The sequence below is a fragment of the Xiphias gladius genome, chromosome 3 (assembly GCF_016859285.1).
Source record: "Xiphias gladius isolate SHS-SW01 ecotype Sanya breed wild chromosome 3, ASM1685928v1, whole genome shotgun sequence".
Classification (NCBI taxonomy): Eukaryota; Metazoa; Chordata; class Actinopteri; order Istiophoriformes; family Xiphiidae; genus Xiphias; species Xiphias gladius.
Genome location: NC_053402.1, coordinates 17,807,302 through 17,824,185, shown reverse-complemented (window position 1 = coordinate 17,824,185; position 16,884 = coordinate 17,807,302). Strand labels below are relative to the sequence as shown.

Sequence of the window (16,884 nt, the reverse complement as noted above, 5' to 3'; positions counted from 1 at the left end):
ATGAATCACATTATTTCTGATCCTTGTTTACAATGCCCCAAACAAACTGAATAAAATATGTCAAAAGTAAAGGGGCATTGCATCGTAATGCCCTGGGTTTTGGCTACATGATTGGATTAAAAATCCAATTAACTGCAAATCCAGCAAGTGTAATAACATGATCCAGCTCTAAAATGCACGCTGACTACTACAACTTAATTACAGACTTTAAAAACAGGCGAACAAGACGGTAAAAGCCAAAATTTCATAAAATTGTCCTGCTATGATCCAAAGTGCCATGCACAGGTTCCTGATAAATTACAATGTTAAGTAGAAAAGAGCAGCTACGGGAATACCACCACATTTAAACAATAAGTATGTTATATCTACGGTCTATTAAAGTTTGAACACATAAGTCACTACATTTTTTCTGATGGTACTCCCACCAAGTTTTGGGAGACCGGTTGCCAGTAAAGTGATGAGCGCACAGACAGAAAAATCACAGGTCTACAGCAGATAACTTTGCTTCAACTCTATATTATCACCTAAGGACATCACACTATGTTAGGTTAGTGAAGAACACAGTGATAAAAATGTCCTGAGGATACACAGAGGATTTTAGTGTCGATCATTTTCACGACTTATCAGGTAAACTGACAGAGAATCAACAAGGTTTTTTTTTTTGTTCCTCTAAATGGCAGGGTTGATGTTCTGGTCTCACTATTCGGAGAGCCATTATTCAGAAACTTACCGAACTACAAGTTGAAGTAAACAAATATAGAATTTGTGTTTGCCATGTCTTAGTATTCTCAACAGATGGCTGCCAAATGTAAATAATACATTGCTGAGGAGGATTTGGGTTTAAAGTGTCATCATACCTTACCTGCAAACAGTGCACTAATACTAATGGGTTTTTTTTTTAAGAAAGTTGTAGCACTCAACTTGCTGTACATCTGTTGTAAAAGTTAGCAGAAAAAAGGTGACGTGACTATATTGCCTACAGCTATTTATCTTACATCATGAGACGTAAAAAAACTTAAATGCTCTCAAAACTTGATTTGCACTAGTTACACAAAAAGAAAACATCTCTAACCAAATCTGCTCGAAGCCCATACAGTCCATTGTCAGCCAGTCCATAACATACTTAAGTCTTTAAATTGAGTGGTATTTCCTCCGAAACCATCTGAGAACCAATGTAAACCTGGTAGATGCTAAAGAGAAACAGTTGAGAGAGATACCGTAATCTATAATTCAAAGATTGTATCAATGCTTAAAGTAAAAACTGCTTATTAATGGTTGGATTGTAATGGCATATCCGCATTCATTCATTGAAAACACACACTATGCTGGTATCTAACGTGCGAATATTGCAATTACAGCTGGGCAACGACAGCTGGAGTGACACTGACCTGCCTCTGCCTTTGCTTCTGTCATTGTACTGCAACACTAATATTCCCTGTAGTGCCTGACAGTTAAGAAAATTCAGCCTACATATCCAGATTTGGAAAACTGCTCAGAGTATATACAAATGTCGTTCTATGATGAATTTAATGGCTCATTATCAATATTCTGTTTCAGCCTGATGAAGAAAAAAATGGCAAAGTATTGTCCTCTCCAGTGAGGTACCACAGGTTATGATCAACGCTGCCAACGGGTTTTTAGTTCACTGAAGTCCGTGTGGTCACAGTTCTGAGCATCAGCATTTGAAAATATGTTCATTTAAGAAACATCAGTGCCAGAGGAGCAGTGGTCTGTTACAGCACCAGGTGTGGTAAAGGGGTGATTTTTTAAACTGACCCCTGAAACATTGAGATGAAGGTACCCTTTTACTATTTCAAGTCTTAGGCCTGTTGACGCTACTTTACGATATGTCTGCAAATCATGTACAGACAACATATTAAAAATGAAATAATTACATTGTTAAGTTAGTGTGTGTGTGTGTGTGTATATGACTATTGAGTACAAGGAAACTACTATATCTATACAAAGTGCAAACAACAAGACATTCCTACTCAGTGATGCATACAGTAGTAGACTACTATGCTGCCAAAGGCAATTATTTGTTTCCATGTACAGTATTGAAAGGCGCTTAAGATCATTTTCATCTTTCATCACGAAAAAAAAAAAAAAGGGTTTTATACTTTATACTTTCTGTAAATATCTGTACAGACACAGCTATATATATTTATATTCTTTGAATTTAAAGGGTTCCATTCCAAAACACCGTCTCTGATGAGAAAAAAAAAAAAACTACTCAACTTCAATAAGCATTTAATAAAATACATTTCCATTGAAAAGGTACTAGTATTAAACAAAAATAAATTTTTGTCTCAATTTGCATACCGATCCTAATTCTTTCTCATCCCAAATTCGTTTTTGTTTTGGTGATCCTACAGACTCTCAAAACATATAATGGGAAATTACTTATGAGTACATATAGTCTACTGATGTCTTTCTTCATAGCTTTAGGCAAAAACCACTTACTACTATCAAACTATCCCTATTAACCAATGGCATGAGGTGTGTGCGCCTGTGTGTGTGTGTGTGTGTGTGTGTGTGTGTGTGTGTGTGTGTGTGTGTGTGTGTGTGTGAAAAACAGACTGCGTGTTTTACTTATCAATGGTCAGTTTGATCGGCTTAAAACAATCAATGAAAACTACTATGAATGCTTGGACACAACTATTTCGGAATGAAACTGTTCTGTATGTGTGTGCGTGTGTGTGAGCAGATTCCCTCTGTTTCAGTATTTGTCCAGAGACTATTATCAATGTTACGGTTCCGTTCTCCCTGTTGTTGAGTTTAAAATGTATTTAGAACAGCAGTGAGGTTAAAGCATCAATAATCAGCTTATTTTCATCTCAAACTGAAAAATTCGAATGTATATTGATTAAAAATGTTACTCTACCAGACAAACTATGCATTGTTGGTGCATACAAGCTGACAATTTTTCTTATCCTCTTAATTTTTTAATGTTTAAGTTGCTGCATTTTTAAATAAGGGTTTTCTAGCTGGATATTTTTCAAAGATATAACAAGCCTCTTGTTTGAAGGAACGATAATTGGATTTCAAGATTCCAATAGAGAATTCTGTCAGCTGTCATGCAGGCCACAAGTACACACAATCAAACAGGCTGTGCTGTACAGCTGAATGCATATGGCATGCTTATGTACCCTCCATGCCAGAAAACATCTAATGTGTCAAGCAATTACCCTGCCCTCCACTTTCTCACTCACATCCGAATCACACCTAATGCTTGAATAGGAAATTGGTAACAGTATGCGCTAATCTAAGAAGCAGAACTGGAAGCAGGCAGGTTTTTGGCACCCAAATATGCAAATGGGGTACGGCCCTATACTTTTTATCCAGTACAGCTAAAAATACTCAATACTCAAACCTCAAAGCCTTCCTATACATATTATGCAAGTGTACAAAACCATAACATCAAAAAATGTGTCTCTTTACAAATACATGTGGTGCTCACTGAAACTTAGGCACAAAAAATAATAGCTGCGATATGTAGGTTCAATATAACTACTATGGATATATCATTGAGGCCTCTGTGTTGTACGTGCAGGAGATTGCATGCTTGACGACAGCTTTCGGGAAGATGCCATTCTTTCAAGAGGCTTCTTCCCGTTTGTGGGAGACTTGAGACTTACTTCAGAGGTGGAAGACTTGGATTTGCCTACATTTAATAGAGTGCGACTGAGAGAGCTGGGGGGCTTGGAAGACTCCTTTGTCTCTGACTTTGTCTCACCTCCATGAGTCTCCATAGACGTCTGTGCAGACACAGCTCCACCTGTCTTTCCATTATCAGCACCGATCTCCTTGGCTTGTCCATTTTGCTTGCATGTCCTCTCTGAGGCCTTTTTGGCAAGCATGGTGCTTTTTCCTAAATCAGCCGACCGGCGGCTTTCCCTTTGTCGAAGGGCACTCTTGAAAAAAGATAACCCTTTTTCCTCAGATTTGCTGCTGCGCTGCAGGTCTCTGGTGGATACACTTGGTGAGCGCAGGCTAGTGACAGAGGAGCTGCTGCTGGAGCTCCTAACAGATCTCCTTTCAAGCCGGTTGCTTTCCCCACTCTTAGAGAGTGAAGAGCGCGCTACCGAGCTGCCTCGGACATTGTCGACCAGAGGGCTAGTGTGCATAGAATCTCTGCTGTAGCTCCTTTCTACCAGTCGTTTCCGACTACTCGTAGCGCTTTTCTCTGTGAGACTGGAATTCTTCTTTGCAGTTGGTGAGGGAGAAGCTGAGGACTGAGGTGTGGAGCGGACACATGGCTTATGTTGTGGCGTTGCCTCTAGAGGCTGAGTTGCTTCCTTTGTTTTGGAGGGAGTCCCAGTGGGTGTTGAGGTGCTTTTCTTGGCATTTACACTCTTTTCTTTAGTACTGCTCGCCTTCTTGCCTTTCACAGGAGTACTGGAAGACGTCTCAGAAGCAGAGCTCTTATGGGTTGCGCACAAACGTTTTTTGGAGGTTTTCTCTTGCTCCACTTTGCTGGAGCTCTTTGTGGAGCCTATGCTTTCTGCCTTTGAGGCAAATCCTCCAATGCTGCTCTTACGTTTCTGTTCTTTGGAGGGAGTTGCCTGGGTGGGTAGTATGTTTTGGTCTATAGCTGTAATCTGGTTGTTGTTTTCAGTTGGCTCATTTTTGGTGCTCTTCTTTTCCACTGGAGTGGGAGCCCTGCAATAAATCATATCTAGGAACCTTTTATTGTTGTCCTGGTCATTGAAGTTGCTCTCCATCATAGATAAGGGAGTCTTGCTGCCAAAGTAGCGTTCATGTCTACTATAGCTGCCAAAACAGGATGTGGAAACCTTGTCATCACAGATCTCTCCTATCTTCTCTAGAGGAGGTGAACATCTAGAGTCTAGGGAGAACCGTGAGGGTGAGTTGGATCTCATATGCAGCTTTGCAGAGAGAGACCAAGAAGGCTTTATCCCACTGTCACTGAAGGCTAAAGGACTAGCAATGGACGACCTGGAGGACAAGCTCTGATGCTGAATGCTTCTCACAAAAGGGCGGACAGAGAATCCTCCTAAAAACAGGTAAACATTGTAGAAAGAAATGTATTTTTAGTTAAGGAAGCTAAACTAGATTTAAAGTGATGTAGGAAACCCTGAACTAATCCAAAGTACAACTATTCCAATGCCACTAAAAATAAATTCTTGCAATGAGGCGTGAGATAATTCTAAAATAACAAGAAAACCTGTCATATGCCCTTTTTAATTTTTTCCATAAATTGGGTTTTGCAGATTTAAAAGGCACATAATGCTGCATAATCATGATGTACAAGAAATCACATCTTTGACTGCATCAGTCTACCAACAGCGCACAGCAGTGTTTCTGCCATTCTAAATTGTGCAGCTACCACAGAAGTAGACGTGGAGAAACACGTGCTTTCAGATTTTAGCGTTTTTCAGTTGCATTGTGTTAATGTGTTAATGTACTCTCACCTACTAAAAGAGCTGAGAAGTATATTTACAACTAAATTTTTTTTTAATTTGTGCCAAAAGATATTTGAATAACATTGGTTAACAAAGTGTGTAAATAAATTAATTTTAATGGATAAATATTGACTATTAATAACTTAACAATGAGTTAATAATGACTACTATTGTGACACGTTGAAGCGACAAATGTTTTTTGGGCACTCAAAATTAACTAATAAAAAAGGGGCTATAAAGCAAAAATGCATTACATAATTTGGATGCATCATCCATAGTGAGACCTGTGAAAGCTGCAGTTTAACATCAGTTTGATGGGCCAAAATTTTTGGGACTAGCCTGGAGAGTTGTTAACCTGCAGGGTTACATAAAGCCTTCCTGCATTTAAACAACTCTGTGAACCCTTAATGGCATCTCTTGATTCCAAAAGAAATACTGTTAATGGAAGGCTGATAACTCTCTTGTAATGTAAGCAAACCTGTATCTTTGAAGCTGTTTCTTTTCATCATTTAGGTCTATAGCTGATGGTTTGCCATGTGTATATTGTATTATTATTTTTTATTTTTTTTTACTGGTTTTGGTGTACTGGATTTTAAAAAAGTCTAGTCTCATTTACTGGGTGGAAGAACTTGCAAATGGCATTATTCTAATATGAATAATGAATCTGAACTCTAAAGTTTAAAATATTTGCCTGTAATGAAAATGCACATGAAGCAGCGACACAACTGCAATCTGACACCTATACATCAAAAACATTTAAAGAAAACATATCAGCATCTGTCTCACCATCATCCTCACTGCGTTCTCCTGGAAACTCTAATGACTCAGGCAGTGAAGCCAGAGAGGTGCGTCTGGATGAGGCCCCAGAGGCCAAACTAGCAGGCCTGCTACCGGGCAGCCTGTTGATCCAGTGGTCACACAGGGATGAACTGGTGGAACCTGTGTAAAAGACAATAAAAGCTGTTCTAAAAAGTTTCTTTTAGAGCCATGGTGAGGCATACCATCTCGTCATTTTCTTCAAATTATATGACAAATTCCCTCAAAGGTCTGTGGAACTGTGTGGTAGGTGCATGCACAGTAAAATCACAATTGGAAAGAAGCAGAACAATTATTTACTCTAATTAAGATGTTTACTTTGGTTTCCCGAGACTTCTTCCCATACTTCAAAGCACATTGGCTAATAGCTAAAGACACCTCCAAATTACAGTACATTACAATGTTAGTTTCTCTCCAAACACTTTGTCACAATGTGTTATACCTTTGTGGGTTTGTTCATGCATATATTGCAATAAAATTGCACTTTACATTCACAGCAATCTTCATCACAATATGACAGGAAATACAGCAGATATACACAGACAGAGTGACATAAACACTGACCGGCAACAGAGCTGTTGGCTGACCAGGAGGGAATAGCAGTCCTCCTCTGGTAAAAGAGTATATAGGCGGTCTGCTGACACACGTCATCATCAGCTATTGGTGAAACCTCACTGTCATCAAAGCAGTACCACTGACCATCAATGGAGTTCTTGCAGTAAGCTATGAGCACAAAGCAAAAAGAAAAAAATGGGTTAAAAATGGACAATGAAGCCAAGATTTCCTGATTATTTTTGTAGTCCAGTTCAATTCTTTGTATTACCAGTGTAGTGGCCTCCGTGCATATTCCCATGGTGGTTGCACACAGCATACAGGTCATATAGGTAGTCATCAGGGTTTCTTCCCAGGCCATAGGGTCTTCTCCATGGTGACCAATGGGAAGGTAAACTCCAGCTGCTCTGACTCCTCTTAACCACATGAGGTGCCATGTCCATGCCCATCAATGGGAACCTCACCATGTTCTGCATCTTCACCCTCCGGTCCCCCTCCTGAAAGAATGCACAAGAGACAGGAACAGATCAGCATTTAAGGAACAATTCCTGTTTTCCTGCTATTTGAGGTACGCAGCAGCTTTTCAGTTTATTACCAAAAAAGTAATGAGGTTCGATACCCAGCCCTAACCTCAAGTGCCAATCCCTAACAACAGATGTCCATAATTCCAACATTAGGTCCAAATCTCACAAACACAGATAAAGAAAGTCCACATCGTGAAAAATAATGAGAATTGCTCTTGCTCTTGTAATGAGAGAGTGCCTCTGGTTTGCATTTTCATTTACACAGTGTCTAGATGAGCTGAAATACCTGTCTGAACCTCTTGAGATGCAGTATGAGGACATCCGGCAGCGTCCACAGGCTGAGCTTAATGCGGCCTTGCTGTAGCTGCTTGCAGTGGGGACAGCGCCAGGCATCATCTGGGGCCAGCTGAAACACACACAGCCCAGGCACCAGCCATCAATGACGAGCTCTAACCACACTGCTTATAAAATAGACCTCACACAGGATGAGGCCCAAAGTTTTCCTCTCGTTCCTCCCTATTCTCCTCCACAACATTCGCAGGCAAGTTCAACCACAATGTATATGCTGGTTCTGTGCACAGAATTCCTAGTTTATTCCAAATATAGCATTAGGAGTCAAATACACAATAAAACCACAGCAAGAGAAAAGCTTTTTGAACTTTTGTAGAAGAATAATAAGCCACTGACATGTGCCAAGGCAAATCAACAATTTATTTTCCAATGTCAAACTAATGACTCTGCAGTAATCGATTGCGCGTGTCTTAGTATGCCTGCACTCGCTATATGCCTGGTCAAAATGTTACCTGCTCCTCCTTAGTGTAGAGCTGAAAGCACTGAGCAAGGGTGCAGGCCTGCGGCTGATGATGTTGCTCTCTGTGCAGATACACACTCTCAGCATCAGGAATGTACTCCTCCTCAGTGTGTCCAAACAGACTGTGGGAGCATGAAGCACAGTCATCCATTCACTCAACAGCTGAGTCATGTGAGGATCAAGCGATCTGTCTTGTTGAGATTTTAGTCAAACTGTATCATACTTCAAAGTAAAGTATTCAATAAACTAAGACAGTTGGTGCAATTGTTTAACACGACGGTGAATACTGTGAAACTGTGAAGTTTGTCTCACAATACTGGTTCTCGCCCAGCAGTGCAGCAGCACTAACAACGGCTTTGAACAGCATCACAAACAAAACTTGCATAATCATTAACTACATAAACGTTTGAGAGGATTCATTCAATGCCTTGCAACAAATTTTCTGCACATCTTTCCCAAGTGCAAACATGAAAAACTGAACCCATGACTTCTGATGAAGATGTGACTTCCATTTGACTAGCGAAGGCGTGAATGTGTGTAAACCACACAACATGGTAATTATCTTAAAATGAGGAAATAAGAGCAGACATGGACTGTGTAGGTGGAACTACAGACTCTAGTGTTTGCATGTGTTAAAACAGCAACTGTTTCAGATTAAGCACGTTTGTTCTTAGATTAATACATTTTATTTTTCAAAAGCAAATAGTGTGAAGGATAGCAGTTAGGGGAAAATGGTGGGAGGCAACTACATTCAACGGCTGAAAAGAGGCTGAGTCCATTAAAACAGCCTTTGTTAATTTTGAGGTGTTGCCGAACGTGACAGTCTCTTCAGAAATCCTGCAGAATGCCACGATTGTCACCATCAATCTTACTGAAATGTTGGCACATCTTTAACTGCAAAACTTCTTAACTGACAGGTGAAGGTGCGGTGATGCGTGGGCAACCTTATTTTTTGTGACTGTTGCAAGTTGCAGTTACATTAGGAACATGGGTGAGGATTGGATGACGTGAATGACCAATTAAGGATCAAAATTTTGCAACATTTTTGGCTGTCACTTCGGGACGACACTTTGGTTCAATACATCATACTGTTGATCGTGTTTCTTAGGCAACATTTTGTCTTTGTCATGGTTGACACATACCTTTGCAAAGTTCAGGCATATACTTTCATAATGTTAATTAGTCAACATTAAAGCTGGCTGTGTGATTTCAATTGTGCTCTCAACATAATTGCTTAACGAATTCCCTTCTATAAAATTACAGTAAATTGCGTATTCAATATCATGTCTATAGGGCAAGTTATTAAAATGAGTGGTTCTTCCAAATGAACACTTTTGTTAAATCAAATGTCATTTGGTGTATGCATCTCTCCAAAATAAACAGTTTTGCAAGAAACAGTCTAGCTTTTTGAAATTGAAAATATATTGTTCCCAATGAAGATCACGGCTAAAAAAACATCAAAATCTGGCTTCCTTTCATTCTGTGCAGAACAAATTTACTGTAGATAAAACAAAACAGACCACAAAAGTCCAGCAAATATTAATCTTTTTCACTCACTAGTCCTTGGTCTCTTTGTCCCACTCTACCACTATCTTCACATGTGGTGGCCCCCCTTGTCCACAGGACTTGTATGCTCTGTAATGGAAACAAAATGAGGTAATTTAGGTATCTTTCAATTATAAATGTGATTTTATGTGATTTTGAGGTTACAGGACTGTGTTCCTTATAGGCAATAACATATCCAGAGACATTTTAGTTGTCATGAAAGCAGTTAAGGTAATGAACAAAACAACTCTGATTTCACTTTCATTCCTGCACTTTTATGGACCAGCAATGTTGTGACTTGCTTTATCATTGGGAACCTTCGTAGGTTATAAATGAGAACATGCTCAACTGGTATTTTAACAAACACTCAAAATCCTGTTAGGGCATGTCATCTAAAGACTAGATGGATATAATTTTGACCTCACCCTATTACCAAGAGATTATGCCTGTCTTTTCCTTTGTGTACATATGTACATATGGTTTACTTTGATTTCAGCCTACTTCATTTTCACCTTTCAATGACATTATTGCTAAGAAAGCTGTGAGAAAACATAAAGAGTTTAAAACAACTAAGCATAGGTAATTCACCCTTTTGTAAAATAATGTATAGTTTTCTGAAATTACCTTGCTACTATACTATAAACAATCTGATTTCACGCATTGGTGTCAAATATCTTTCGTGTAAGAAACTGCTTTTTTTAGCTGCATCCCACTGTCTGGCTGGCTCTGACCAGACTTGCTTAGCAGGGATAAATAAAGATAAAGATGGAAACGTCTCTTCTGAACATTCGATTCAAAAGGAAAACACAGAAGTAAAAGTCTGTGCATATTTGCCTAGTAATATTCATTGCACATTGACTGTTTTTTCCACTTTTTCAACATGAATGGCAGTGAAAGCCATATTGTAAATAGCCAGAGATTTATGAAAGCAAATACTTTATGCAAATATATAGTACATGCTAAGGTAAGACAGGTACATTTGTGTGATTGCTTCAAAATCAAAACAATTTCCTATCACTCAAAATTAACTGCAATATGAATTTTGGTCATACACGTAGCCCTGATTGAGCAGTAAATACATATTATATAAACTTTCAGAACTGACCTTTCCACAGTTGGGTGACACAGTGGTCGCTCATCTTGGGGAAGGAGGTAGGTTATACCAACAACGCCAACCACCCGAAGACTGAAAGGTCCCACCTATACATAGAGACACCATTTTCAATACTTCTGTGAGACCAGTACATCTATCTTACTGACAAGGTGTTGTCAAAAAAACAACAGAGGTGCCTATTGATAATTTCACTAATAGACATTTCACAGTAATTTCACTGATGTCACTTTTTGAGGGCTCATATCTGGAATAAAAAAAAAAAATTCATATCCATCTTTCTGTCCAATTTTTAAAATGCGTTATCATGTGCAGCAGCAAAATTATTCACTGTACACTCAGTATAGAAGGCTGACTGCTTGTTCCTCTCCCTACCTGAATGTAGACCCCAGGCCTCAAAAGATGACGCATTTTCTCCAGGATCTCTTTTTGAAGAGCATCCCAGGTCACAGTGCGCTCCATGTACAGCACAAAAGGCAAGCCGAACCTAAGACAACATAATGCACTTCTGTTAATGGTTATAAATTTCTCCAGTAAGGCTTATAACAGTGCCCTTTAACCCATTACTATTTATGGGAACTACCATTTGCGTTATAATGATACCCTAATCCTTGGTATTGACAACATGAGAAAAGAACGTGTGTTACCCAGTCACAAGAAATACAGAAGACGTGGCATCATCACAGAACAGAAAGTATTCCGATTGTTGTACCTCTTTCCTTGGTGGCCAGTACAAGCTCTGTTACACACTAACAGGATAATTTTTTCCGGTCCCAGGTTTTTATTGGGTGATGCAGTTACAGGAGTCATGGCCCCCTGCATGAAAGACGGAGTCCTGCTGATTTCTGTCCCATACTTCAAGTTGTTATGATTCAGGTTTGCAAGAAGACTTCCTGTGGTGGATAAAAAATAAAAAAGCAAGTGTAGATAGATTCTGTTCTATTATTTTAATTTGAAAAAGCAGAATATTTGCAAAATATAAAAAAAGCATTACCTCTCTTTGTGCGAATATTTTCCAGTTTGAAGGTCTCTGGTGTCTCAAAGGCAAAGATGGAATCACTCTCTTGAATGATGTCAAGATCGTCGTCATCATCACAAAATGAACGATGAAAACCATCATAGTACATTTCAGTCAAAACAAACTGAAAGAGGAAAAAAAGACAGTAAATTTAAAAGATATGTACCAATTACGGTTAAGTGTTTTCATATTGTTATTCCAAAATAAACACAGTCATCTCAATATCATTCCTTATACCACCTTAGTTGTCATTTACATTTACTCTCATGGCATTTTCACACTGCCATTTTTCATCAATGTTAGCACTCAGTTGTTGCAGCCCTAAGGAAAATTGTGTTCATAAATCTGTTACTCTCCAGCTGTGTATTGAGCTCACTCTATGCAAAAACCTGGCTTCATAAGAAACTACTGCTCAGAGGTACGTCCTGTTTTAAGAACACTGAGCTAACATTGTGTGACTGTAATATAATCTCACTGTGGCAGACCCTGAGCTGATAAGTGACAGGAATAGCACCTGGTCCATTGGGATCTTGGTCTCACGTGACACAGCATCTCTGAGACGGTAAACGGTACTGTTGAGGGGAACAGCAACTCCAATCCTCATACAGTGAGAGTACTTCCCCTGGTAGACCACTGTCACATACAAGGGCCTGGCAAAAAGAAGGCAACATAAATGAAAAAGTCTTAAGTGCTTTCATAGTTTAAGTTTATTACACAAGTGTGGTATACTTGTATTATACTGTAACAATAAGAACACCCTGACATATGCTCTAGAACACGACAACACAAAGAAGATTTTGTGGTGTTTGCTTCCTCTTTGTTCCTTGCACCGCAGAAACGCCCTAAAATGAACACACTGTTATGGCATTAAACTCTAAAGTGCACACTCCTCCCATGCTTCCTTGCTGCTCCTTCTACACCCTCAACCACCCCCCCCACACCCCTGCCAAACCAGGTTACATTCCTCCCTCTGTAACCAGACACACTGGTATTTGCTTCAGGTCCTTGTAAAGTTGTCAACACTCGCACACACACACACACACACATTTATGAAAGGTGCCACCCCTTTGAAGAATTTATAAAAATAGTGTATACACACTGTGCTTGCATAGACACTAGAAAAAGAGGTAGAACAAAAATACTGCATATTTTGTGAGAAATGTTTACTTTATGCACGACAAATTACTATATAGACCTAGTAAACCGGTAATAATTAATCATGAACATGTAAAAACTTGTCAACTGGGCACTGTTAACTGATCACACCCTGTGCTGTGCACTCACCGTGTGTGAGGTAATGGGATGGGTAAGGAGATGCAGAGGAAAGGATCAAAGGTATTGCTCTGCTTTTGGCAATGTGGGCAGGTGAGAGAAGACCTGTTTGGAAAAATTAAATGTCTTACTATAGCAGAGAAATAATATGAACATACTGGAAAAAACACAGAACTTTCACTGGACATAAAGCCTACCTGTACTGTGCCTGAAACAGTTCTTGTACGAACGACCCAGCAGAGAGGGGAGGTGAGGGCCCCTCTATGCTTTGGTCATCTTCTTCAATAGGTGGCTGAGCAAAAACAGACAGTTTTTATGAATCAGATTTAGAAGGTATAATTGACTAGTCCCAATCAAGAGGAAACAACACAAGGCAAGCCTATTTCAACTGGACTGTGAAAGCAGCTCATTAGTAAGATACACACTGAGTGACCAAAATTACTTAAACACCTGTGAAATATAATGCAATGTAATAAAAAAAACAACCCTGCAATAAAAACTAAGTGACTATTTTCAGCTTTCCAGAGACCAACGACTTTACGATATGGCTGAGCAATTTGGGAAAAATATTCAATCATCACTCCAACCACATACATAAACAAAAACAAATAGTAAGTCTTCCAAATCCACCTTTATAGCGGGCCTGCTGTTGGGGTTGACTGTGTTGAGGTCCTCGTGTACTCTGTCCAGCAGCCACAGCAGAAACTCTTGAGCATCATGCTGAGCGTTCCCTTTAAACTGCGTGGCATTTTTTGACACAGCATTCTGCAACAAACAGCGTGACCCAAAGGTTACAATGTATGTTGGTCACAATCCCTGCACTATTTATCCTTAAGTGACCTTGTTGGCCATCAAGTTTCAGTAGCAGCAGATCCTAAACATGGTATTATCGACATGCATTGACAAAGGCATTTTTTTCCCCATAGACAGTGCACCTGTGGGAAGAACACTAATAAAGAATTTACAACATAATGTCTTATGCCTTCCTCCCTATATCCACACTTTGTTTCTCAGTCAAGGAACCCACAACAAAATCGACCACACTTTTAAAGATTATACACCTCCTTTAGATAATGTTTTTACTACAATAGTGATTTATCTGAAGTAGAACCAACAATATTTACAAAAAAAGTTCTTGTATAATTCCTACAGGACTCCGTCAGAACTGAAACTTACACCTGTGGGGTCTTTTCATATTACTGAGATATTTTCTGTAATTATTTTACAGGTCAGCTCTATGTTGTGCATGTTTCCTTCCCCGATTAATTCTGATTGGTTTCAAAAAAACAATGACAGTCATCCTTAATGTCCACTTGTGACAGTATCTTTCCTCCTGTAATGATCATTTATGTCACTCTTACCTTGAAGTCTCTGCTGTGCTGAGGGGTATACTCAAACGTCCATAAAGCCCGCACAAGTCCTGACAGTTGCTCCGTAACTTCTCCTTTGGCCAGAGGGTCCTTCTTCTGCAGATATACGCCATTGGTCTTCGGTTTGTCCTCATCCAGTTCCTCGCCTTTATAGTGCTCCAGAACGAGGTACTCAGCAAAGAGTTCAGTGTTGCTGAGGCACTGGAGAATTGCGTTCATGAAGCAGGTATTCCCGTGGTTTTTGAGACCTGACACTCCAGGAACTCTCTCTCCAGACAGGAAACCCCCCATGTCCCCATCATCCATGGGCACATCTTTACTTCCAGATTTAAAAGTGGAAAATCCTCCATCATCTTTGTCGTTCTCTGTTTGTACTTCAGATCCAAAGTGGGATAAGGCTGTCAGCGTCCTCAGGACTCTGCTCATAAAACTGCCCACAGAGCGCACAGAGCCTCGCCTGAACAGCTTCTTGCTGAAGCTCGACTTCTTTTCCTTGGTTGCGGCTTTGCAAGACATGATTTCCCTCTCACAGGTGTACAACTCAGGCAGATGTATTGTGCAGAGCGAAAGCCATCTCACTGGCTGCCATCCGCCGCTCCATCTCAAAATGTGTAGACAGCAATAACGCCAGCGAGTTAACGTTAAAGCTTACGCTGCTGGCAGTGTAAGATGTGTTGGCCAACCTTTGCTTGTAAGAACATTTTTAACTGAGGTTTCTTCTTCTACAGCATGCAGCGGCAGATGTTTCATTTCACTTGTCAAAAAACGTTAGGATAACGTGCACCACAACCCTGCCAAAAATACTGGCCAGTTAGCTAATGAGTTAAAAAGGGTAACTTGAACATTGCTCAGGTCCGCTCTTTATGCCTGCAACTTGATCCACAGTTACCTTGTTTTTTCTGTTTAACTTGCTGCCCCGCAGCAATGAATCAACATCGGTTATGCCGAGAGCAAAGACAGCAGTGTTAGCTAATTTAGCTAACGTTAGCGCTAGCTACAATAACAAGAGCCACAGAAACAGCGACAGTCCCTTCCAGCCAAGATGTCCAAATCCGACAGAAACGGATAGTCCCCCCATGGTATGCAGGTAATGGCAGTTAAAGTGGAGAGTGTGTCCGAAATCTGGTAAACCCCACATTTCTCACATATTTGGAGGCACATTCAGGCTAAGCTAACAAATACCAGAATCGGTTTACTTCTTCTGCTTCTTCGTCTTCTTCTTCTTCTTTTCCACCTCCTCCTCGGTCTCCTCCTCCTCCTTCTTCTTCTTTCTGTTGGCAGCTGGTCAGAGAGTTTGCAGTCACATCCTCGCCTCCTACCGGACTGGAGGCGGAGCAGCAGCCTGACCGTAAAATACTGTTCTTTTTTTCTAACCCGGTTTCCTTTAAGTAGTTTACAATATAGAACCAGCCAGCCATTTTTATTTCCAATTATTCTGATGTACATACTTATAAACAAGCAAATGTTCCCTTTTTAACAGCTTAAGCTTAAATTTAAGGAAAGGAAATCTGCAGCACCAGAACAGTCTGTGAGTATGAATAACCAAAAAACTTCACCAATATAACTTCACACTTTTGTCCATGCAAATATGAACTCAGATATCTATTCCTATTTTCAGCCACGATATATACTTTATATTGGCATCAAGGATACCAAAATTGATGATGTTGATTAATAACTATTTTATACTGTAAAATGAGCAGGCCTGTTTTCTGCCTTCGCATTACCTATTATCTAAAATAGATTTATTATGTTCTCAATGTTCTTATAAACTTGCTTTTGTGGGAAGTGAGCTGTTGTGCCACTGAAACTTAACCCAGGACACAAACATTAATCTGACGAATGGTATTACTCCCGTTCCAAACTGTATTGCAAAAACTGATGATTTAAGTGCACCACTACAAAGTGGCTGCTCTTGCTCAGTATACAACTTTTTCGTTCATTTGTTGCTGCTTTTCATCTGTAGGCTCTGCATTCATAGTCTATGACAGAAGCAGCTACTACCTACCCTGAGCCAGCTTTTGTTTTGTTTGTTTTTTTTATTATTTCATTTTACAATTTAGCACACGTTTTGAATGAGGTAATAAGGTGGCCGGAGAAGAAATTTACTTAAGAAATTACTTAAGAAATTTAAGATCCGAGATTTACTCAAGGATGACCATGATAAAAAAATTTTAAAAAAATGTTAATGTGTCAAAACAAAAAAACTAAGAATAAAGTCACTGTTCAGCTGCTCTTTGTCAGTTCACTCTTCTGCCTCAGGGAGGCAGAAGAGGCATGGGAAACGAAGAAGAGACAGAGGTAGTGGATGTGTCCATCTGTGGAAAAACGTGTCTAATTATTTGTGTAACTGATAAACTATTAGAAAGGGACGTGTAAGTACTCTATGTTTGTATGTGTGTGGATTTAGTATGGTCACGCTATAGTGATGTGTCTGTA

General features: G+C 39.7%; 1 protein-coding gene across 1 annotated transcript; it reads right to left on the bottom strand.

Annotated features, from left to right (window-relative positions):
- Positions 1–2,595: 2,595 nt before the first annotated feature.
- Positions 2,596–15,657, bottom strand: usp31 (ubiquitin specific peptidase 31). Its single transcript, XM_040155474.1, has 16 exons — positions 14,437–15,657; positions 13,706–13,840; positions 13,273–13,367; positions 13,088–13,180; positions 12,318–12,453; positions 11,780–11,927; positions 11,498–11,678; positions 11,161–11,272; positions 10,780–10,874; positions 9,687–9,764; positions 8,122–8,251; positions 7,605–7,724; positions 7,066–7,291; positions 6,807–6,965; positions 6,213–6,365; positions 2,596–5,017 (listed from the first exon to the last, which is right to left on the bottom strand). Exons 1-16 carry the CDS (start codon positions 14,959–14,961, stop codon positions 3,525–3,527), a joined length of 3,879 nt encoding a protein of 1,292 aa, XP_040011408.1. The 5' UTR covers positions 14,962–15,657; the 3' UTR covers positions 2,596–3,524.
- Between the last annotated feature and the right edge of the window lie 1,227 nt (positions 15,658–16,884).

What these genes read in the sequence shown, in the direction of transcription:
- usp31 (XM_040155474.1), bottom strand. Translation starts at nt 14,961, where the DNA reads ATGTCTTGCAAAGCCGCAACCAAGGAAAAGAAGTCGAGCTTCAGCAAG. An exon ending in GACAAAGAGACCAAGGACTA is followed by an intron (nt 8,252 to 9,686) that starts GTGAGTGAAAAA and finishes ATGCTCCCACAG; the next exon opens with TCTGTTTGGACACACTGAGG. An exon ending in TCTACACTAAGGAGGAGCAG is followed by an intron (nt 7,725 to 8,121) that starts GTAACATTTTGA and finishes TGTGTGTTTCAG; the next exon opens with CTGGCCCCAGATGATGCCTG.